This window comes from Maniola hyperantus, chromosome 3 (assembly GCF_902806685.2).
Source record: "Maniola hyperantus chromosome 3, iAphHyp1.2, whole genome shotgun sequence".
NCBI classification, from domain to species: domain Eukaryota; kingdom Metazoa; phylum Arthropoda; class Insecta; order Lepidoptera; family Nymphalidae; genus Maniola; species Maniola hyperantus.
Window position 1 is genome coordinate 3,465,966 of NC_048538.1, and position 23,820 is coordinate 3,489,785.

Sequence of the window (23,820 nt, forward strand, 5' to 3'; positions counted from 1 at the left end):
CATTGCAAACGTGTCTAACATTGATAGAACGACATGCTACAAGAGCAATCACCTGCTGTACGCATTCAGTTTCAGCCATCGTTCAGTGTTACTGTTATAATAGGACAAATGTGTCCGTTAGGGGATGGTTGGATGAAGGTCAGTGGAAGCTTGGTGTTTTATCGGCCACACTGAATGGCTGTCACCCAGAGATGTTTTAAGCACGTGGTTTTAAGTGAAAGCAAGCTTTCTTCTACAACATCACCCGCATGATATGGGGATATTCTCTACAAATTCCTGTTAGATTATGCAGTTTTTAAGTTAGACTAAAGTATAAAATTAATAGACATACCTAGTTAGTTACAGAAGTTTCTAAGTGCATAAACAAAATTATTGATATATACCTACCCACATTCATTCTCTCCAACTCTCGCATAAAACAAATCCCGTCAAATGCCTTACATTACCAAATCGTGTGGTCATCCTAATAGGAAAGGACATACTTCCGTTTTTAAGCGCTATCTCAACAGGCTCGTTTTTGGCATCTCAGTGCACAAGCCATTGATGAATTCATCCAAGAATAGAGCACATTTCTGGCCACTGGCTGTGTTAGTCTGAGACTGTGTCACATTTTTTTCTGTCAATCGGTGATGTCGGTGATCAAGTCACTGTCAATGTCATAAAGTTAGCTGTCAAACAACCGCGGTAGGGCCACTTTTCCAACTTTTTCGCCTTGTTGACCTTGTTCCAGTATTTACACTTCGCTTCCTTTTTTAGGTTGGTGCTTCCTATTTTCACGGACTTTGTCGTTATTTTTTTAATTCATCTACTCTAAAATGGTTACAAACGTAGTAATAAAAGGATTCGACGACTTCGCAAAATATACTGAAACTATTGCACCTAATGGACCCACAGTATTGTTTTATTTTAGCGGCTCTAAATTGCCGAACGGCGATAGCTGGTGTCCCGATTGTGTTGAAGGTAAGTACTTGAGAATACAAATAGTACTTACCCTGTAATTTATCAACACAACGATCGATATCTCGGGCAACGAGGAAAATCCAACGATATTCCAATTTGATATAATTTTATGATATTCTAGACAGAGCTATATCTCTCACATAAATCTGTCTCGTTTTAACTCAATCTTAAGTCTGAGCAAAGTCAAAGTGCGCTCTATAGATCTCAACCTCAGTGGACTGAAGGGCGAGATGGCGAGCTGCCTACAAGCTAAATAATGGGACAACAAAGTGAGCAGTCTACTCTACTGACCCACCTGGCTCCCTTTGCATCTCTAATAATGTATATTTGAGCAGTAGGTCAGTTTCTAAATTAAAAAAGACCTATACATCTCTGGTGTGTGTGTGCGATTTGTGGGAGGGGGATCTCCTCCTCCCCCGTTAAACCGCTTCAACCCTCAGTGAAGGTAGTAGGATTCAAAACTGAAGAATATAATTTCCTTGTCAAATCAAATTGTTTTTATCAAATAGTTATTATTTTCTTCTCTATGGCTCTTTCAAATAGATTTTATGGATTTTGCATACTGAATTTACACATGACATTAATTATCATTCAGTTTCTCTTGGATTTAATTAATTTATTAATTTAAATTTTAAATTTAGTTAGTTGTTGCAGAATGGTTAAAAATAAAGTGACAATTCATACAGTAAATAATTATGATGAATTTGCTAATTTTGTTTCAAATTTAAAGTCAAAGAAGAATGTGTATTTACTGTTTTCTGGTAGTAAAAAGGAGAATGGTAGAAGTTGGTGTATTTACTGTCAAATGGGTAAAAGCCTTATGCCATGCATTATTGGTCCAATGTATGTAGGTACTTGGCCAAACTCCTAACCATTAATACTCTTAAGTGCGATCACACACTCATCAAATCCAAATCCATGAAATTACTGATATAAAAAATATCTACGTCATAATAATATTATGTCATAAGTTACCATACAAATAGTTCTATGACAACTTCGGAACATATTTTCACGGACTGATCAGATGAGTGCATAACCGCCTTAAGTCGCCCAGAGTATTTGCCATTATGCCACATGGTAAATACACAAAATGGCCAGAGCAGGCTTTCCAACTTTTGTGGGTTTTCTTACTGACATTAAAGGATATTAGGCCATTGAATTAAAAGTAAGAGATTGTGTACAACAGAATTAGCCACAATGTCTGTACCATATTTTTCTAAATAAATATTTACTTTACTTTAATATGCCTCTAGTTTTGGATTCTTTGTGTTCATGTAGGCATTATAATTTTACAGCGGAGCCAGTGGTCAAAGCATTTCTGTCAGAGGTCAAGAAAGACGTAACATTTGTGTATGTTGATGTTGGCGATAGGGAATAGTGAGTATTACATTTTTCCACTTTTTATAGGTACACACTTGAAATGTTTATCACAAATGTGATATCGTTAGGATAAGATAAGAATTGTTATCATAAATTCATAACATTCATGCTGATCAGTGTTCATACAAATTTTTTGTATATTAAAGATGTTAACATTGATAAAACTCCTGAATTTTTTTTGGTCAAGTGCAAATGGAAGATATTTAGAATGATTTGTAATCATTTATTTATTTATTTTATTTATTTTATATCTAATTAGAACGGCAGTGCCACTTACACTAACTAGATGATTAATAATAAATTTAAATACAAATAAAGGTACAAAAAAAAAACGTAAAATACAAAACGATAAAAGATCAAAGGATTTTGAATATGTACGCTGAGAACATTGAATGACATACTTGATTATATGCATAATGTATATTTGCTACTTGGTAGGTACCTGAATACTGGCATATATAATTCCAAATATAATTCCTCTGACCTTTGCCCCGACTTCGTCCGATATGCGTCCCAACCAAAAGCAGTGTTGAGACATGTTTCGGATGTTCAAAGAATCAAGTTTTGGCCTCAAAAACTGCTTTTTTTTAAATATTACAAATATTAAAGATATTCTTCAGTGACTTACGAGAGTCAAAACACAATTAGCACAATTTGGCTTGATACAAAAAAATCGTGAAGTTTCCCCAAAATACGCATTTTTTATATTTACGTTTTTTATTTTTTTCGTATTTACGTTCAACATTTAATACACTAAGGGATTACGGTATTATTTTATGGTAACAGAGCACGTAGAATTTTAAATATATATTTATAATAAAGCGTGCAACAAGCGCTCGGGCGGCTCAGACCCGCTCTCGGTCGCCCGCAACGTGTCTGAGCACCCGTGTTCAACTTCAATGCCATTTCGCCTTAAATAATTATTACCACCAGGTGAGATCGCAATCAAGGGATCACTTTACAGATAAAGGAATTGTAACAGAATAAAAAACCAATAAACAAATTTTTCCTATATAATAATATGTAGTATAGATCAAATTCATCAAAGCGAAATTCGCAAACTAAAAGTAAGTACATACTCACCACCTAGATGGCAGCACACGTTTTATGTTTCGCGCTAAAGTATGAGATGTTTCAGAGATATATATCAATGTTACACTATTACTTCCATTACTCCAATAATTGGAATTGAATTGATTTGAATTTTTGCGTATCGTTCGCGATATAATAATTAAATTTAAATTTTATGATATTGATATTATGGCCATTGCCCATTTCTTTGATTTACTTGCTGATCCACTAGATCAGCAAATCCACAACTTCCACAAGCTTTATTTTTGGGTTTCAGAAAAGTGACAGTTTACAGTTTACACTTTGCATAATAGAAAAACAAAAAACCTACTTTCAAAGTCCTAAGTTTCTAGACCCCGACAGTTTAAAAGATAATATGTCTTTGGCTCTGTTTCTCCTTTCATGTATATTATACCTACTAGTATATCCACAAAAGAACAACGTCGAGCCGTTGCATTGCTCCGTTGGGGAACTGAAGCACAAACCGATATATTTTCGGACTTGTAGTAATACTAGCTTATGCTCGCGACTTCATTCGCGTGGACTACACAAATTTCAAACCCCTATTTTATCCCCTTAGGAGTTGTATTTTGAAAAATCCTTTCGTAGCTGATGTCTACGTCATAATAGCTATCTGATACCAAATTCCATCCAGTAGTTTGAGAGTTGTTGCGTTGATAGATCAGTCAGTCACCTTTTCCATGTATACTAATGTTATAAGTGCGAAAGTGTGTCTGTTTGTCTGTCTGTATGTCTGCTAGCCTTTCACAGCCCATCCATTCAACTGATTTTGACAAAATTTGGTCACCTTTTACCTTTTATATATTTAGATTAAGTAGGGAAGGATTATAATTTGTTTTTTGTTGATGTTTTCAGCTGGAAAGACAGAGCGTGTCCGTTCAGGACAGACAGCCGAACGAAGTTGATGGTGATCCCCACTTTGATCAAATGGAAGGGGGTGCAAAGGCTGGAGGGCAGTCAGTGTTGTAATCGGGAACTGTTGCAGATGCTGTTCGAGGAAGATGATTAGTTAGTTTTAAGAGCGGCCAGAGACAAGCAGCTTAAAGGTCTTTGCACAGACTCGACTCACAGTGAAGCCTGGGAATGAAATGTAAGCTTTATAATATTGTGTTCCTTAAGGTATGATTCCGAACCACGCTGCACGCAACATTGCTGCCTAGCTCGGAATGTAATAGCATATAAACTTATTAAGATTGTATGGGGACCAGTAGTGCCGCGACAGCGCTTTGACAGCTGGTGACAGCACTATTGCGGCAGCACTGCTGCGTGGAGCGTGGTTCGGAATCATACATTTATGGTTTATTGGGTATGGTTTATGGTTTATTGGGATAAGGTAAAGAAAAAAAGATGGTAGAATTTTCAACATTTAATTGAAAGAAGACTCGTGGATATCAAAGTTAGAGTTGGAATGGTGTGGAGTTGGTGTCGAGTCTGTGTAATATGCGAAGACCTTAAGGCAATACTGAGCACTTCAGACTGACCGCATAGCGCAAGTACGGGACAGGTTGAAACGGTAATCGGGGTATGAGATGGAGGGACGCCCCGCACACCCGCACGTCACCAGAGCTCGCCCGCACGTGGTTAGTGCGGGGCGTTCCCTCCCCGATTGCCATCTACACCTGTCGCCGACTATATAATCTTTTTATTGTCATACACGAGACCGCTTCAAGCTCAAGTTCGGCCGAACAGATGCAGACTAAAGAGTGATACTAAAAGTTGCAAAAATCAAGAAATTTGACTATGGTCAAGTTTTTATAACAGTCTTAGGGCCGATAACTTCTTTGCAATAAACTTTATATAACTCCGTATGATAAACCTATAAATATTTCATAGTTACTTATTGTAAAAATATAATCATAAGGACGTAATATTTTTAATAAACACATTTGCATAATTTACTTGATGATCTTTTATTTTTAACCGACTTCCAAAAAGGAGGTGGTTCTCAATTCGTCCCGTTTCTTTTTTTTATCGAATTTTTTCTTACGATTACAAGGATCGGTAATGAAATAACCATAATATTATTAACATATTGTTTTTTATTATAAAATAATAGTATAAAACTTAAAACTATAAAATACCAACCGATATTTGATACCTACTAGTAAATTATAGTTACATTTGGAAATGCTTCTACCTGAAGAAAATATTGTCAAAAATCAAAAATGATTTTTTGATTTTTTAATAGGTAGGTAGGTACATAAAATTGTGTAAAAACATTACATTCTAGACTCAACTGCTATTTACAAATGGAAAAAGAAAAAATTACACTTAATAATTATTAAGTTTTGTAGTTTATAATTTGGTTATTGATGTACTTAACTGAGTATTGCCCTTAACCAAAATATTTTGTACTCAGATTTGTACATTTATTTAATTCTTAGATGGAAATATTTAAAATCTTCTCAGAAAGGCAATGTAAAGGCGAGAATATTATATTTTCTCTTTACTCAACTTTTTTTGACAAAGTAAGTAAGTAATTAAGTCAACACTTATAAATTAATTTTCAATTTCTTATAGGCATCTATTTACTTAATATCTATGGAAGCATGTACCTAATACGTAAAATGCATTTAAACTTCAAAATTGCAGTTGGGATGCAGTTTTACTGCAGTAGAAATAGACTTTCAAAAATGCCGACCAATTGTATAGTCAGTGTGCAGTTCTAATACCAACACTGCACGCGGAAAGGCAGCCGATCGGCAGTTGCAAAGCAGTTCTGCGAACTGCTCATCGCATCTAGCAATTTTGCAGTCAGCTTGCAGATCATCAGTCTTACCACTTAGGTCTAGTTGCATAAGAGGCGGTTAGTTACTGTTACATTATATGAGACTCGACTCACAGTAAAGCATAGATATGTGAGCTTTATATTGCGACCCGTATATTTATTGAAAACGATTTCCATCATTTAATTGAGACGACGCGTTGAAATGTGAAATGAAAATTTCCACCCAGAACATAATATAAAGCTCATATTTATGTAGGCAACCCTGATTGGCGCAATCCGTTTTGCTTTTATTGCAAGGTCTAAGTTTAATGAGGAAGTTTCTAGCCAACGTTCGATAAAATTTTCATAGATGGCACTAAATTACTAACACCACTAAAAACGAAAAATAATACCTACTATATGATCTATGCTTGTTTAGGTCGTGTCAATCAATGACATAGATGGAGAGTAACAGCTAGCGTGCACTGCAGTTTTCCTTGTTTCTTCGCAACAAAATCTGTGAACTATAATAGAAGTAATTAATTAATTTTGCATCGGGGAAGAAACGTAAGGATTGACTTGACCTAAAGCATAGATCATAATATAGATATAGGTATTATTTTTTGTTTTAGTGGTGTTAGTAATTTAGCGCCATCTATGAAAATTTTATCGAACGTTGCCCTGAAACTTCCTCATTGTAACAGTAACTAACCGCCTGTCATGCAACTGGATCTTAGTATAAACGACTTGTGAATTGCATTCATTAACAAGATAGTAATTACTTACCATAATATATTATGTTCTCCATAAAACGCAATGTACTTTATAATTATTATTATAGCCATCAACTCCTTATTGAAAATACCATATAATACACAGAGACCCCACCAAACAAAAACTTATCACAGAACATGCCTCACCATTTTCTTAAGCTCTAGTTTTATGGATTAGCGGTGCCATCACATAGCGGCTCTATAATAATTTACTTTTCTTTAGCTGACTCAAACCAGTCATTCTCGCACAAACGCGTAAGTTACTTTTTCTAAAGCTGAGTTTGTTTTGGGCTCTTCTCAGACCTGGGCGCGTTTGGAACCCTCGTAGCTTTAGTTTTAAGTTTGCGTAATAATTATCACCACTATATCTTACAAATCCAACATCTGACCATCAAAAAGAGTAATTTATTAACTATTTTGAATAAATCATTTGACTTGACTTTGACTAAAGCCGAGTTTCTTGCTGGTTCTTCTCGGTAGGAACGGCATTCCGAACCAGTGGTAAATTAAAACTACCTGACGATTCATAAGCACTTGTAAAAAGTTTACTTGGATAAAACATATTCTATTCTATTCTCACACAAACGCGTAAGCTGTGCTATGCAACTCTATGGCGCATAGGACGTCCTTACCGCGAACGCAAACTAACATCGAAACGATATTATAATATATGTATTACGATTGAAAAACGTCATAAGCGCCGGGCAACAAGTGATGTGCGACTTGTTTACCTTTTAGCTCAACCAGAGTGAACTATTCAACTAAAAGAACCGGTCAAGTGCGAGTCGGACTCGCACACGAAGGGTTCCGTACGATTGTACAAGTTAAACCTATTTTTTATGTAGAACACTGCAAGTTAGTGACGGACTGCGCCATTTTGATGTGATTTAGTGAATTAATTTTTCCGTGAACATATTTTTTTTCTGTGATGTAACCACAAAACGGTTTTCGGATTTTTCTTTTACTTGTGCTATTATATCTACCTACCTGCCAAATTTCATGATTCTAGGTCAACGGGAAGTACCCTATAGATTTTCTTGGCAGACACGACGGACAACCCTCCATCTCCCATGGCCCCACCAACCTCTCGGTTATATGGGCCGAATCGCGGGAGGGCGCCCGTTCGGTACTTGCTCTTGGCATTTTCCCTAGATTAGACACGACGGACAGACAGACAACAAAGTGAGTCCTATAAGGGTTCCTTTTTTTCCTTTTGAGGTATTGAAGTCATCATATTTTGACGCTGTAATAGCGGCCACTATGTGATTGCTAGAAAACTAGATCTCTAAGATCTAAAACTAAAATTATTTAGCGATTTTTAAGCAATTTTACAATAGCCCTAAGTCTAAGCGTAGCTTTTTTTTAAAGTAAGTAAATAATTCAATTAATAGTATGTTATGTATAGATAACAAATAAATTGTCTTTCGGAATGTACAAGGCATTATGATCAAATCATCCATGTCCACTTGCTATAGCTATGCGAAATAACTATACTATAAGGGTAAGCCCGCACTGCGAAGTTTCACCGCGCGATTTTTTCGCAGAATTCTGTGACATGACGAAATTGTATGAAGCCGTTCGCGAGCATGTGCGGCTCCATACAATTTCCATGTGTCACAGAATTCTGCGGATAATCGTTACGGATTCGGATCGGTTTGACCACTACGATACTGCAGACAGACACACATATATAGTGCGGGTCTTATTACATTGATAAGAAAAAGATGCGAATAGGTACTCTAAAATATAGTTGCCATCAGAATCAGTGCCAACTGCCAGTGTCGTAACTCCGCACTTAGTTGCTCTGGCGTAAATAAAGCTTTTTAATGATGCATTAGTATAAATGAGAACTCACTCGCATTATTAGCTCTTTGTCAACTGTCATGTCAAAAGTACGGTTCACCTTTAAAATAAGGACTAAAATCGTACTTTTGACATGACAATGGGGCTGATTCTCTTGTACACAACCTCTAAACTAAACTGAATTAACAGGTCTAAATCTAGTGCTATCCTTTTCCGCAAGCAACGATTTAGACGTGCCATTTTAGTTTAGTTTAGAGATTATGTACAACGGATATAGCCACAGTATTTATGTATATTTAGGAGCATGTATGTATGTATGTATGTATATACTTTATTGCACCACAGAAACACAAATGACAGGTTACAAAAAGAAATCTTAATAAGTAGGTACAAAAAGGCGGTCTTGTACATGTACTTATTAGAGTGTACGTATTTAGTTGCATTGCGACTCCCCGTCTTACAGTTTTATAAATTTTAAGTATGGGTTGCCTTAGGTAAGAGTCGCTCTTTGTTTTTAAGGCTATCCTGTATTTTTTATTCTTTGCCATAGTGTTTAGCAATAAAGATGTTTAAATCACTACCCATATTATAAATCCGAAAGTGTGTTTGTTTGTTGGTTTGTTGGTTTGTCAACGGAGCAACGGATTGACGTGATTTTTTGTATAGGTATCGTTAAAGACCTGGAGCTACTTTTATCCCGAAAAATCAAAGAGTTCCCATGGGATTATTAAAAACCGAAATCCACGCCTACGAAGACTCGGGCATTAGCTAGTAAATAAATATAATACAGTTGACACACAGAGCTAAAATAGCGAGTGAGATCCTAAAATGTATGCACTTCTTCTTCTTCACTCTGGGCTGGTTTCCGCACTTAAACGCTTCCGTCTGTTGTGCGTATATGTAATGTAAGCACTATATGTATCGTAGCTCACGAGGCAGCGGCTGCGGTGCTGGCGGGCGCCACGTCCTCGGGCTCGTCGCTCATGTTGAGGTCGCGCTCCGGAATTGATATGAGGACGTCATAGTACACTTTCTTGTTGCGCAAAAAGGAGCTCTTGTTGTCGAATATTATGGAGTCTGGAAAGAAAATATTTGCTAATTAAATAATCTTCTATATATATAAAAGGAAAAGGTGACTGACTGACTGACTGACTGACTGATCTTTCAACGCACAGCTCAAACTACTGGACGGATCGGGCTGAAATTTGGCATGCAGATAGCTATTATGACGTAGGCATCCGCTAAGAAAGGATTTTTGAAAATTCAACTCCTAAGGCGGTAAAAAAGGGGTTTGAAATTTGTGTAGTCCACGCGAACGAAGTCGCGAGCATAAGCTAGTCTAAATATATAAAAGAAAAAGGTGACTGACTGACTGACTGATCTATCAACGCACAGCTCAAACTACTGGATGGATCGGGCTGAAATTTGGCATGCAGATAGCTATTATGACGTAGGCATCCACTAAGAAAGGATTTTTGAAAATTCATCCCTTAAGGGGGTGGAATAGGGGTTTGAAATTTGTGTAGTCCGCGCGGACGAAGTCGCGGGCATCAGCTAAATAATTAAATTAAAGTGGCAATGGGCAGGACACATTTCGAAAAACCAATAGACGTTGAGGTGCCGAGGTGCTGGAATGGCGACCTCGCACGGGAAGGCGCAGCGCTGGAAGACTCCCACTAGGTGTATGGACGACATCATACGAGTCATCATGGATGGCGGTGGCGCAAGACCGTAGCGTGTGGAAGTCCCTACAAGAGACTTATGTCTCTAGCAGTGGGTGTCTATCGGATGATGATGAAATACATCAAATCAAATCAAATCAAATCAAATTATTTAATCAATAACAGCAACAAAAAAAAAAGTGTTCATAGCCGTGTTCTAATACATCCTATCCTGTAGTAACTGTTGGGCCGTGAAAAGCTAGCAGACAGACAGACACACTTTCGCATTTATAATATTAGTATGGATAGTGTGGATCAAGGAATACGTACAAGTAGCGGGTCCGCTAACTGAGAGAACGCCTACGTCCACGGGTCCTTCGGGCACTTTCCGCGGTCCGTGGACTATGGTTTCGTTGCCGTCTTGATCCCGCCTCTTTATCGAGAACTTGATGTCGTGGTGGTCTACCCCGAATTCCCATCTGAAATTGAAATAAAAAGATAAGACACACTGATTTTTAGGGTTCCGTACCTCAAAAGAAAAAATGGAACCCTTTTAGAATCACTTTGTTGGCTGTCTGTCAAGAAACCTACAGTGTACCTCCCGTTGACCTAGAATCACGAAATTTAGCAGGTAGGTAGATCTTAGAGCAGGGGGAGAATCTAAAAACCGTGAATTTGTGGTCACAACCCAAAAAAAGAATTGAAAAGTGTTTTGAACAAATAATTAGTATTTTCAACTTATAAAGTAAGATTACTATACCAAGTTAGGGTATCGTAATATGACAGAGCGTGACCTGTACATTCTAAAACAGATTTTTATTTATTTTTATGCATAATAGTTTTTGATTTATCGTGCAAAATGACGATAAAATACGACGACGATATTCCATTACAAGTAAGCCCTTGACTGCGATCTCACTTGAAAAAATGATAAATGATGGTGCAGTCTAAGATGGAAGCGGGCTAACTTGGAAGGGGTAGGGAGTTTGTTAATAAACCCATACCTACCCCTTATCGATTGCTACTGGTCTAAACTGGTCTGAACTAGTCGGGCTGACGTCGACTAAACACATGAGTAAAGCCGGGTGTGAGATATGTATAATCTAAGGTGATTGCGATCGTGACACTAGCTGTCATTTTACCGCAATCGAGGCTCTGGAATATCTTGGAAGACTTACTTCAATACACTGTCGCCATCTGCACACAAGAGATCTACGCAGTGCTTCTCGCCGGTCTTGACGGTCACTTTCGTGTATTCCTTCTTCGACTCGCTCATCACGTTGCGCGCGTAATATTTCTTTGGCACCTTCCCACCGAGCTTCACCTGCAAAAGCAAATGTCGATAGTTTATTGTCTACAAGATACGACAGACATCGTACAATGATGATGCTGCAGATATTACTATGCTGTGTTATGAGAGACGGCGATCAGAGTCAAATACTTTATATGAACCGCTAGGATATGGAACGCCCTTCCAGCATCAGTTTTCCCCTCCAATTTTAATATCGATACCTTCAAGTCAAGAGTGAATAAGCATCTTCTAAACAAACCAGCTCTATCTTAGACTGCATCGTCACTTGCCACCAGGTCTGATTGCAGCCAAGTACTAGTCTATAAATTAAAAAAAAACTAGGAAATTCGTATAAGAACAACTAAAAACACAGCTCAAAGGATTAGTAAGCTGAAGTGGCAGTACGTAGGCCATGTCTGTCGCAGCACCGACGGCTGATGGGGCAGACGTATTCTGACCTGAAGAAGGTGGTGGAAAATTGGTAAGTGAGGAGGGTGGAGGGTCGTGGCGCGCTCTTATAGACCTATATCCAGCAGGGGACACATACAGGCCGATGGAATGGAAACTCACAAGAGAACTGCATCTGGGATCCCCATTCTCGTCCACCATAGTGCCTCCATAGTGTTGCGGCAGCGTCTCCTTGTCCACCACCGTGAGTATTTGAGGTTGCCACTTCTTTGGGTCGCTGCCGTAGATGCGGATTTTGGATAGCGTGTACTCATTCATGAACTTCTTTATCACGTTGAACGCCAGCGAGAATACTTTTGGGGCTGAAATAAGACAATAGTCAATACAATGAATAATTATGATAGGCTACCTTTGCAACAATACTATCTACTGTTGCAAATTCACCATGAAGTACCAACAAAAACGAATCTGAAAAATTCTACAGGTCAGGACCATTTCTTACTGTAGGATTTCACTACAGATCACTTCACACCTTTGAGAACATTATGGTGAACTTTCAGGCATGCAGGTTTCCTCACGATGTTTTCCTTCACCGCTGAAGCAAGTGATATTTAATTACTTAAAACGCACATAAACTCTGAAAAGGTGTGTGCTCGGGATCGGAGCCCAGACCTCCGATTAGGACGCTGACGTCCTAAACTGTCACAGCTTTTTCAGATTGTCATTTAGATTGTCTTGTGCTCACCATTGACTATGAAGCAAATCTTCAGTATCTCGGGGTAGTTGGCCTCGTAGATCTGCAGCAGCGTGAACACCAGCTCCGCAGCCGGCTTCCACGCGTACTGGCGCATGACGAACCCCTCCATGTCGAAGATCACTGTCACCTGTAGGCAGAAATACATTGACAGACTTATAAATTTTCTGACCAAAATGGACCTTGAGAATTTTCAAATCTATTAACGGCATTTAGGCTGAGATTAATAGAGCGCACTCCGACTTTGCTTAGACTTAAGACAGAGTTAAACGAGACAGATGTATATCTCTCACATAAATCTCTCTCGTTTTAACGCAATCTTAAGTCTGATCAAAGACGAAGTGCGCTTTAAAGATCTCAGCCTTTGTCTGTCATGGCAAGGCTCAAAGGCAAAATTCGGGAATTTTGTTTTGAGCTTTGAGCAATATTGGTTTGTTGTTGAAAAGGACAATTATTGCGTAAGTACTAAGTAGTAGAGTATACTCTGTCTGTCTGTCTGTCCAGTCCATCCATTGATGGACTCTAATTGGAGTTAAATATGGTGAAAACCTACTTTCAAAACCCAGCCCCTGTGTACCCTGGTATGCGAGGTAGATAGTTCTCCAAGTCTCGCAGCACCATACAGGGCTAATAGATACCAGGCTAACATGAAGAAGAAGACTATCTATTTACCTTCAGAGCGTCGATGCCGTGTGTCTGCGCTTGTTTCCTGCCGAGTGCGAGGTAGTTCTCCAGGTGTATCAGCACCATGCGGATGATGTCGGTGCGCGTCACCGAGTGCAGGAGCCCCCATACATCCAGACCCACGAACGGCACTATTAATACTGGAATGATCAAAATTTTATTAGACTGCGTAATTTTTTTTACATTAGGGTATTTTACACCAAGCGACAAAAATCTAAATACCTATAAGTAGCTATGAGTATAAACAAGATACTTAGCAACAGTGTATTGGGTTACAGTATGGAGAAATCCAAAACTATAAGAGATATAGGCAAACTGTCTTTAGGTCTTTTTTGAGAAAACAAATTTGGCATAGTTTTATTGGTCAAGCGTGAGGTGTCCATAAAAATCAATGAAATTGACTGAATTCCGACTGTGACGTCACATGGATTGTAGTTTTAATGTATTTCTGCATTTCTCTAAACAATGCCGTTGTTTATCAGTCTGTGTGACATCACGGGAGATTGATATTTTAAATAATTCCATACCTGGTGATCCGTCTTTATCAAATCCAGTACTGCCACTGGGAAAGTGCTTTTCGAAAACTTCAGGCGGTTGCCAGGAAGCCAGTGTTGTGTCCACGCCCCATTTCTCACGCCACTTCATCGACTGAAAAGGAGAAATGATGTAAGAATTGTTATTTAAATCTATGTTTGTTTATTTATACACCTAGGTATTAGGTTATTCTACCTACCTAACTATTTTAAGGCGACAGGTAGGTACTCATAGTTATAGTACGTGGCAGGTCGATATGGCAACCGTGGTATGAGGCAGGGGGACGCCCTGCACACCTACACGACACTCGCGCTCGCCCGCATCGGGTTAGCGCGGAGGCAGTGCGGACGTGCGGGGCGTTCCCTCTCCGATTGCCTCCGAAAAAAACGCGGACGAAGTCGCGGGCAACTGCTAGTTCATAATACAAAGATCTTCAACGAATACTAAAGTTAATAGATTTTGATGTTTGATACAGAGATAGCTTGCATCCCGGAGACTGACATGGGCAGCCTTTTATCCCAGAAAAAGAGTTCCCACAGGATTTAAAAAAATCCTAAATCCACACGAACGAAGTCGCAGCTATCATCTAGTAACATAATAATATTATATTTTTAAGTTAGTAACTTACATCTCTGAGCATTTTTTCTGCCGCTTCTGGATTCCATTGTCTGGCTGAAAAAAAAAACGAAATAAAATTATTTAATTATGCAGGTAGTAACATAGATTAATTACCTACCTGGTAATTACTTGCCTGCTACTTTTTAAAATAGACTTTAATGAGTACGTGTATATAATTGTAACGGGCTAATGCTCACCATGCGTAGCAATGCGACGCGCGCACCACCTTTTGTTCGTTAATGGTACTGTCTCGTGAATTTTTAAAAATCAAATTCCACGCAGACGAAGTCGCGGGCATCAGCTAGTTATCAATAAATGAGCATAATCGCAAACGCAATACCTAACGAACGAACGAACACACAAACAAAAAAATAAGTCCTAGATAATGCCATACCCTATATTTTTTTAATATTATTATGTATGGATGTATATAGGACCTAGATCACAGAGTACATTGCTATAATATAAGACCTAGATTTCGGATGAGATGGAAAATGTTCGCACTAGAAAATAAGGTGCATCTTGAAAAGTTTAGCAAAGTACCTATAGGTAGGTACATGTTGAAGCCAGTACCTAGATATCAAGATATTCATATGCTGATTCAGCTAGTTACGTATATAAATATTATATAGTAAAGCACCCATACATCACATTGGCTATTACCTCATAAAAACAAGCGAACATCAAGTACTTTTCAATGCCAATGTTAATTGCCGGCGAATTTGTTTAACCTCCTTAATACAGGTTTTATCTTTTACGAATATGCCTACACAAATCAATCACGTTGTTTTTCGAGACGGTTTGCTCTAAGTTAAATAAATAGCTTTAACATGTTTTAAACTTTTAAAAACACACAAGTATATAAGTAAGTAGGTACCTACTTACTTATTAAGTTTGGATTAAGTATTTACATAAAATTAAAATAAAAAAGTGAAATTATGGGTGTTATAAGATAAGCTTAATTATATTGATTTCGGCCAGTTAGTATAGGTACACCAAGTGGATAGTATATTTACGTAGATAAATGTCCAAGTCGATAGGATATTTACATGGCATAGATCAGTTTAACATACATATTTTATTATAATATATTACAAGTTACAACATATTATTATATTATTTTTAATGTAACTGAAATATACTTTTCTTAAAATTCAGATACAAGTTAGCCCTTGACTTCAGTCTGACATGGTGGTAAGTGATGATGCAATCTAAGATGGAAGCGGACTAACCTTGAAGGGGTATGGCAGTTTTTATTAAACCCGTACCCCTTTGGTTTCAACACGGCATCGTACCGGAACGCTAAATCATCTGGCGGCACGGCTTTTCCGGTAGGGCGGTGACTAACATCGTCAAACGTTTGAAAGCCTTTATCTCGTGGTTAATGTACTGTATCAATAGATGGTTGATAAACCTTTAGTTTTTCATTTACCATTGTTGGCTAAAATACCTATTGCCATAGGTATGTTATAACGCATAGTGGATATGATATTGTGCTAATTATGTATTGCTACGCTTTAAAATGTTTATTCAAGATCGATTCAGTTTTGGTCCTTAAACCCGGATCGCTTAGGTTAGGTTTCATCATCATCATGATCAACCCATCACCGGCTCACTACAAAGCACGGGTCTCCTCTCAGAATGAGACGGATTTTGGCCATAGTCTACCACGCTGACCATGTGCGGATTGGTAGACTTCATACACCTTTGAGAACGTTATGGGGAACTTTCAGGCATGCAGGTTTCCTCACGATGTTTTCCTTCACTGTTAAAGCAAATGATATTTAATTAATTAAAACGCACATAACTCCGAAAAGTTAGAGGTGCGTGCCCGTGATCGAACCCCCGACCTCCGATTAGAAGGCGGACGTCCTAACCACTAGGCTATCACAGCTTCTTATCGCTTAGGTTTAGACTGGTTTATTTAAAGTCTTACCTCGGAGCCATCTCAGCAAAAAGTGGTCGTTGTGTTCTGGCTTTAAAACATCTCTTACGCTCCGTCGAAACTGTAACAAATGACAATTTTTTAAATTATAAAATCTGTTAAGAAGACGTATGCGATTAATTTAAAGAGTGCTCCCGGTCTTGCTAAACGGAACATAAAAACCGGCCAAGTGCGTGTCGGACTCGCGCACGAAGTGTTCCTTACAATTACCTATTATCTATTAAAACGAGCATAAAAATCACGTTTGTTGTATGGGAGCCCCCTTCAATTCAATTGTTGTTATAACAGCAACAGAAATACATCATCTGTGAAAATTTCAACTTTCTATCACGGTTCATGAGATACAGCCTGGTGACACACGGACAGACAGACGGATGTACATAGAGTCTTAGTAACAGGGTCCTGTTTTAACCTTTGAAAATGACTATTTAAAAAAAAATAGGGTTGGCGTGTCTACTGTCTAATAACGAACCTTATTCTATAAATAATACTAAGTTATCTTATGGTTACCTAATACCCAGCTGTAGGTATTAATTAAAACTAGGTAGGTACATATATCATTATTATATATATTAGGTTCTCAGACAGTATTTATTATTCATTCTAAATTAGATTTTATCAGTGTAAATGGTGTAATTGTACAATAATCTTCGATCATAAAACCAGTCATGAATGTAATGCAACGCTATAATTTTTAAAATTTCTTATGCAAACACTATGCAAAGGATATAATTTAATTTGGCAGCCGGTTTTTTAGCATTTGTTTAATACCTAGAATCTAGAAATAAGTAGGTAGGTACATAGGAAGTGATTATATTTTTTGTGCAATAATTTGTGCAGGTAAATAATTCGAACACATTTTTAAATTAAAGATGTTCTAGTTTCAGATGGTCTATATAATCTAAGGTTTCAGTACACACATATCATTAAAAGCCAGAAAATGTTAGAAGAAAAAAATATGATCTGTAGGTAGGTATTTACTATTTGCTAAAACAATCTACTTAATATTAATTTGGTCCGACTAGAAAGTAAGCTATTACAGAATTATTTTGTGTGTAACATTACGCAATATTTTTTTAAATTACTTGCTGGTTTAGTGATTTCCGACTTGTGATAATTTGACTGAAAGACGGAAACAGGCTTGTAAGTTGTAGTTAAATGACGATACAAATTGTGGAATCGTTATAATTATTTAGTACCATTCAAAGAAATCTTAAGTACTAATTCCATAGTAGTACTTCCAACTTCTTTGACTAATTCTTGATGTAATAAGAATTATTACTTTCTAAATCCATGCATCCATTCTAGCTCTTAGATATCTCTATGTTCTAGCTAGTCAACTCAACAAAACTAGAACCAAACTTTTTGGATAGTTGCCTAGAAACCGTATTGACTAACCATTTGTACTGATCCGTCAGATTTCATGATTTCATAATTGCATCCCGATAACGAGCTCACGAATCACTATTTTCAATATTTACTATTGTTTTATTTGTTTTGTGAAGATATCCTTTCTAGTTTTTAGTGTAAAGTTATTGTTATTGTGTAATTTTTGGAAAATTATTTCAATTAATCTAGAATCATGGCAGAGGGTGATAATATTTCAACGTTTAGTGTTGATGGAGGGCAAGACACGGTTGGTCTGCCTCGAATTGTAATGGTGACGGAGGGATCAGATACTTCTGCTTCTTCTCCGTCGTCCAGTTCGTCTTCTGAGGACAACTGGGCTGACCTCATCAAATCTACTGAAATTCCCCCAGAGTATTGGCACATCCAGAAACTGGTGAAGTACATGAAAGCTGGTAACCAAACAGCAACTATGGTAGCATTATCTTGTCTAAAAGATCACGACCTAACCATAGAAGTAAACCAAAGAGCAATACAAGAAATCGGAGGTTTGGAGCTCTTGGTTAACTTGCTTGAGACGAGAGATTTGTGTTGTATTTTGGGAGGATTGGCTGTGCTCAAAGATATATCTCCAAATATTGAAATTAGAAAGAAGATAACAGATTTAGGCGCTATTCCTCTACTTGTTGGCCTATTGTCAGATCCAGCGAGGGATGTTCAGATCCTTGCAGCAGAAACGATTGCCAATTTAGGAAAAATTCGCAAAAGTAGAAAATTTTGTAGAAAGTTTGGTGGGATTCCAAAACTGATAGATTTGTTAGACATAAAAGAAAGGTGATAATATTATTACGTCGTCAATGATGTTACTCAATTTAATTTACGAGCAAGTAATTTTATAAATTAATTCCTGATTGTAGATATTTAATAACACCGAGGGAGGAACTAAACCAAGATGAGCTTCAATTTCTAGACGTAGCGCGAGCTGGAGCAAAGGCTCTGTGGTCAATGTCATCTTCACAACGAAACCGCGAGGCGATGAGAAAGTATGGCATAATTCCTCTCCTCGCTCGTTTGCTCAAGACTATTCATCTAGACGTAGCTGTACCGGCAGTGGGGCTGTTACAAATGTGCGCTAATGAAACTTCCTTTCAGCTCGCTATACAGACCGAAAAGATGGTTAAAGATTTGATTACACATTTGGCAAATGAAGACAAGGACTTGAAGGTATAAGTAATATAATAACACTGTCAAATAGATCGTATTCATAAAATGGCAAGTTTGCTAATAAATTCATTGGTTTATTTTAGACGTACAGCAGTTTAGCTATTTACAAATGTGCAAGTGACTCTATAACAAGGGATATGATACGAGAAGCTGGAGGTCTTGAGCTATTAGTGGAAGCAGCACAAGATTCAACAAACAGATCTAATAAACCTCTAATGGCTGCGGTTACTGGAGCTCTATGGAAATGTGCTAACAGTGACGCGAGTGTTAAAAAGCTTGACAATCTCGGAGCAGTTCCAATACTTGTAAGGTTATTGGATGACGAAAACGATGGTGTTCTGACAAATGTCGCGGGTGCACTTGCGGAGTGTGCAAAGCATCCACCTAATCGTGACAAGATAAGAAGTTCTGGAGGAATCCCGATGTTAAGTATGTTTTAGATATACTCTAAAGCCCGTAAGTTTTTTATAATGTAGAAAAACGTATTCCTTATTCACAGTACACCACCTAAATAACACCTACAAACCATTACTGGAAAACGTACCCTTGGTCCTCATGGAGTGTGCTAAAGAAGAGAACTGCATGAGAGAAATCGATGAATTAGATGGAGTTCGATTAATTTGGTCGCTGCTCAAGAACGACTCTAAAAAGGTGCAGACCAACGCCGCTCTAGCATTGAGCCCATGTGTTCAGAATGCAGCAGATTCTGGAGAAATGGTCCGATCATTCGTCGGAGCTTTGGATCTGACTGTCGATTTACTGGACTCTGATGATCATAACGTTCTATCTGCTGTATGCGCTGCGATCGCTACCATTGCTCATGATCATGAAAATCTAGCTGTGATATCCGATCATGGTGTTGTAGCGAAACTTTCGAAACTTGGTAAGTGACTAAGTATTTAATTTTTTACACGACTGCAACGCCAAGAGTGTTAGGTATAATATCTACTTAGTACACAATTCAAATCACACTGTTAATTTGATTTTAGTCGAATTCTAGCAGGTAACACTACTTTGTTTATTTTTTAACGTTTCTGATGTTTGCTGCAACCGCAATAGTTGCTTGAGAAACTTTCGAAACTTGGTAAGTGTAAAATCATAATAGTACCTAATTGGTATACAATTTTCGTTATGAAATTGTGAACAGGTGCCTTTCTTAATACTTATCTTTTGTTTTATTTGGCCAGCATACAATGACTTTACCAATGGTGCATTATTGGAGGAAAATAATAAGCAATAGTTTGTTATCTATAAATACTAACCTATAAAAAAATAAGGTCTTCGCAGGCATAACGAAATTTTATAATGGTTTATCAAAGGCGTGTCAAAAGTTCAAAACAGCTAAGTGCATTAAGATGACACCTTCACTTTGTCAAGGTTTAATTAGGCAAGGTACCTACCTACATTGACAAGAACATGCAGATCTATCCGAATTTATAAATATAGATTTTTAATTTGACTCTATTCTTATGTCCCAACAGATTTTACAGAGGCGAGGCTTGAAACAGTTTCGATGGCCCGAAAAACTGTTAGTTAATATTGCATCATTAGTCAAGGTTTTTTTACAGTTAGTACAACCGACGATCATCTGAGAGCAAACCTCGGTGTTGCAATCGCCTACTGCTGTGAATGGGCACAAAATCGCCAGGAGTTCGGGAAGCGTGGTGCAATCACTCCGCTGGTCAACTACATGACTTCAAGAGACCCCAATGTCCACAGATCGACTGCATTGGCGCTGTACCATCTCTCCTTCTATTCGATTAACTGCGTGACTATGCATGCGGTAAGACTCTTCATTATATATGCTCTAGCATACTCATGGTATTGATAGCGGGGGTCTGTCTATATTCTATCAAATATTGAAGGGCTGTCACTTGTCAGATTCTTTCCAGAGAGAGGTCACCCGTAGGTCGATTTCGGAAAATCTGCATCAATCATTATTACAGTCGCACTCGATTGGGATAGAATGAGAGCTACAATGTCACGATCGTAATCACCTCTGATTGGTTAAAGCTCGCTCACTATTGACTACAATGGATTGTTACAACAAGAATACCAAAATTTCAGCCATAACAACAATTTCAATTGTCATAATGATTGATGCAGATTTCCCGCAATTGAAGTGCAGCGTCCACAACCTGAAGGTTAATCAATAAGAATAGTTGTTCACTTAAGTTTTACGAACTTCCTAATTGGCAGTGTGACAAAGTTCTGTCCAAAATTGGAAAGTTTGTGCGAAATTATTATATACCTACCACCAAAGTTCAGTTACCTAAATCTTCACATAAAAGCATCGACTGAAGGTCAATAGTCGCCCTACAAGTATAGAAAAGCTAGAGAAATTATGACACATAACGGTCACCAGTCAAGTTAACTGGTAATGACACATAAGGTCAAAGCTTACAATATCGCTTTTCACACATGTTGCAATGCTTGTCACTTTGATTAGACATATTTATTTAATGTTTAGCAAGATATAAATCACACTTATGTTCGTCAACGTAATGTCTCTATTCACTATCTAAAATCTTTTGACGAATGAATACAGCAACCAATATTAGCTGGTCCTTACTTTTAAAGTATCCACCACGCGTCCGCGTGGTCTGCATAAATTTCAAATCCCTATTTCACCCCCTTAGGGGTTCTATTTTCAGAAATCCTTTCTTAGCGGATGCCTACGTCATAATAGCTATCTGCATGCCAAATTTCAGCCCGATCCGTCCAGTAGTTTGAGCTGTGCGTTGATTGATCAGTCAGTCACCTTTTCCTTTTATATATTTAAGAAGAAGATATTAAGATATTTGAAGAGATATTCATTTTGCAGGCTGGTGTAGTACAGTTTTTGCTGGAGACGATAGGGTCCAAGGACCCGGTCCTACAAGAAGCTTCCGCGGGCTGTCTCTGCAATATACGCAAGTTGGCGCTGGCCACTGAGAAGGTCAAACTGAAGCAGTGAAGAAGGTGCTCAATTTTAATAAAATATGTATTATCAGTTGGTATTTTAGTTTCATTTCATTTGCGGACGTGAACGTTAACATAGGTCATTGTTAGGGTTCCGTACCCTACAGGACATTATATTTTCTAGCATCCGCTGTCCGTTCGTCCGTCTATGTCAGCAAGCTGTATATCATAACCGTAATAGCTAGAATTCAAATTTGTGTGATTTCTTTTACCGCTCGCGTTATAACAATGAATAATAAAAATTTAAAAATGGCCGCCATGCAAATTTAAAAAAACCTACGAAGTGTTATACGGAACCATTCGTATGGCAAGTCTGACTCGCACTTGACTGGTTTTTATTTCTATCTATTATAGCCTACCTACATAATAAATTGGAACTAATGTTAGGAGAAGCGGTATAACCTACTGGTTAAACCGTGAGCGTGGGCCCTGCTATTTGGAGAGTTTGGGGGTTCGATCCCGGGAATGCACCTCTACCTTTCCCGAGTTTTATTTTATTTTATTCAGGTACAAGTTGGCCTTTGACTGTAATCTCACGTGGTATAAGTGACGATGTATTCGTAAGATGGAAGCGGGCTAACCTGGAAGGGGTATGGCAGTTTTTAATAAACCCATGTCCCTTTGGTTTCTACACGACATCGTACCGGAATGCTATATCGCTGCGGCACGGCTTTGCCGGTAGGGTGGTAACTATCCACGGCCGAAGCCTCCCACCAGACCAGACCCGAAATTTTGAAATTATAAAATTCCAAATCCCTGCGAGGAATCGAACCCGGGATCGCCCACCAATAAATGACTACTGCACCAGGGAGTTATCTATGTAAGTTTTAAGCAATAATATTTTATTGCTTGAAATTCACTAGTTTTAACGGTGAAAGAAAATATCATGAGGACTGCATGCTTATGACAGTTCTTCATAATGTTGAAAGTTGTGCGAAGTTTGCCAATTCGCACTTCGTCAGCGAGGTGGACTATGGCCTAAACCAAGAGATTTTTCATTCTGAGAAGAGATCCGTGCTCAGTAGTGGGTCGGGGATGATGTGGGCTAGAAAGTACGTGTTGTGTATGTGTACTTGTTGACCAAGCGAATCGAGGTCTCTGATAGAGAGAGAGAGCCAGCACGTGCCAGACCTTCGTTATTTTATAAAAGCCGAAAGTTTCTCTGCGTATTTTCTCCAACACTGGGAGGAACGTTTGTTTGGACTTTGCCTTTGGATGTTGGTTTGAATCATCGTGGCTTTGGGAGATAACAGGTAATAAATGTGTAAAAAATCTTACGTCAAAGTATACCTAGTCTAATTTCTTTTTATATTTTCTTCGGAATAGTATTAGAAATCGCGACATGCATTGCCAGACAGTGTCGTGGAACCCCCTGACAGATACCCTTAAACGTGGATGAACTGATTTCTTACTATTCCGAAGAAAATATAAAAAGAAATTAGACTGAGTACTACTTTGACGTAAGATTTTTTACACATTTATTACCTGTTATCTCCCAAAGCCACCATAATCTAAACTTTACAGTCGCTGATCGTTCCTCCCTGTGTTAATACGCAGAGAAACTTTTAGCTTTTTTAAAAATTAAAATAATAAAAAAAAAAAATAATAATAAAATAAAATAGTTATTTTTATTTTAAATTTATTGTTTGATTTTTTTGGTTGGGGTACCTTCGTG

General features: G+C 37.9%; 3 protein-coding genes across 3 annotated transcripts in view; 2 read left to right on the forward strand and 1 right to left on the reverse strand.

Moving 5' to 3' along the window:
- Positions 1–691: 691 nt before the first annotated feature.
- Positions 692–5,333, forward strand: cl (thioredoxin domain-containing protein 17 clot). Its single transcript, XM_034984442.2, has 3 exons — positions 692–960; positions 2,259–2,340; positions 4,291–5,333. Exons 1-3 carry the CDS (start codon positions 816–818, stop codon positions 4,442–4,444), a joined length of 381 nt encoding a protein of 126 aa, XP_034840333.1. The 5' UTR covers positions 692–815; the 3' UTR covers positions 4,445–5,333.
- Positions 5,334–5,454: 121 nt separating this feature from the next.
- Positions 5,455–23,820, reverse strand: part of LOC117996377 (SEC14-like protein 2) — a 37,966-nt gene continuing 19,600 nt past the window's right edge. Inside the window, exons 2-10 of the mRNA XM_034984437.2 lie at positions 16,605–16,674; positions 14,679–14,722; positions 14,044–14,164; positions 13,505–13,656; positions 12,824–12,962; positions 12,241–12,440; positions 11,558–11,703; positions 10,710–10,858; positions 5,455–9,795 (exon numbers count right to left, since the gene is read on the reverse strand). Coding sequence (XP_034840328.1) covers positions 9,647–9,795; positions 10,710–10,858; positions 11,558–11,703; positions 12,241–12,440; positions 12,824–12,962; positions 13,505–13,656; positions 14,044–14,164; positions 14,679–14,722; positions 16,605–16,674 — 1,170 coding nt within the window. The 3' untranslated portion in view covers positions 5,455–9,646. The remainder of the gene's footprint in view (positions 9,796–10,709; positions 10,859–11,557; positions 11,704–12,240; positions 12,441–12,823; positions 12,963–13,504; positions 13,657–14,043; positions 14,165–14,678; positions 14,723–16,604; positions 16,675–23,820) is intronic.
- On the forward strand, positions 17,688–22,156 carry gudu (Armadillo repeat-containing protein gudu). Its single transcript, XM_034984429.2, has 7 exons — positions 17,688–17,756; positions 18,192–18,794; positions 18,878–19,184; positions 19,268–19,613; positions 19,684–20,067; positions 20,753–20,967; positions 22,009–22,156. Exons 2-7 carry the CDS (start codon positions 18,196–18,198, stop codon positions 22,138–22,140), a joined length of 1,983 nt encoding a protein of 660 aa, XP_034840320.1. The 5' UTR covers positions 17,688–17,756; positions 18,192–18,195; the 3' UTR covers positions 22,141–22,156.

Excerpts from the sequence above, each read along its gene's own strand:
- cl (XM_034984442.2), top strand. The coding sequence starts at position 816 with ATGGTTACAAACGTAGTAATAAAAGGATTCGACGACTTCGCAAAATAT. Across the intron at positions 961-2,258 it reads GTGTCCCGATTGTGTTGAAG|CGGAGCCAGTGGTCAAAGCA; the intron begins GTAAGTACTTGA and ends ATAATTTTACAG. Across the intron at positions 2,341-4,290 it reads GATGTTGGCGATAGGGAATA|CTGGAAAGACAGAGCGTGTC; the intron begins GTGAGTATTACA and ends TGATGTTTTCAG.
- gudu (XM_034984429.2), top strand. The coding sequence starts at position 18,196 with ATGGCAGAGGGTGATAATATTTCAACGTTTAGTGTTGATGGAGGGCAA. Across the intron at positions 19,614-19,683 it reads TGGAGGAATCCCGATGTTAA|TACACCACCTAAATAACACC; the intron begins GTATGTTTTAGA and ends CCTTATTCACAG. Across the intron at positions 20,068-20,752 it reads AGCGAAACTTTCGAAACTTG|TTAGTACAACCGACGATCAT; the intron begins GTAAGTGACTAA and ends GTTTTTTTACAG.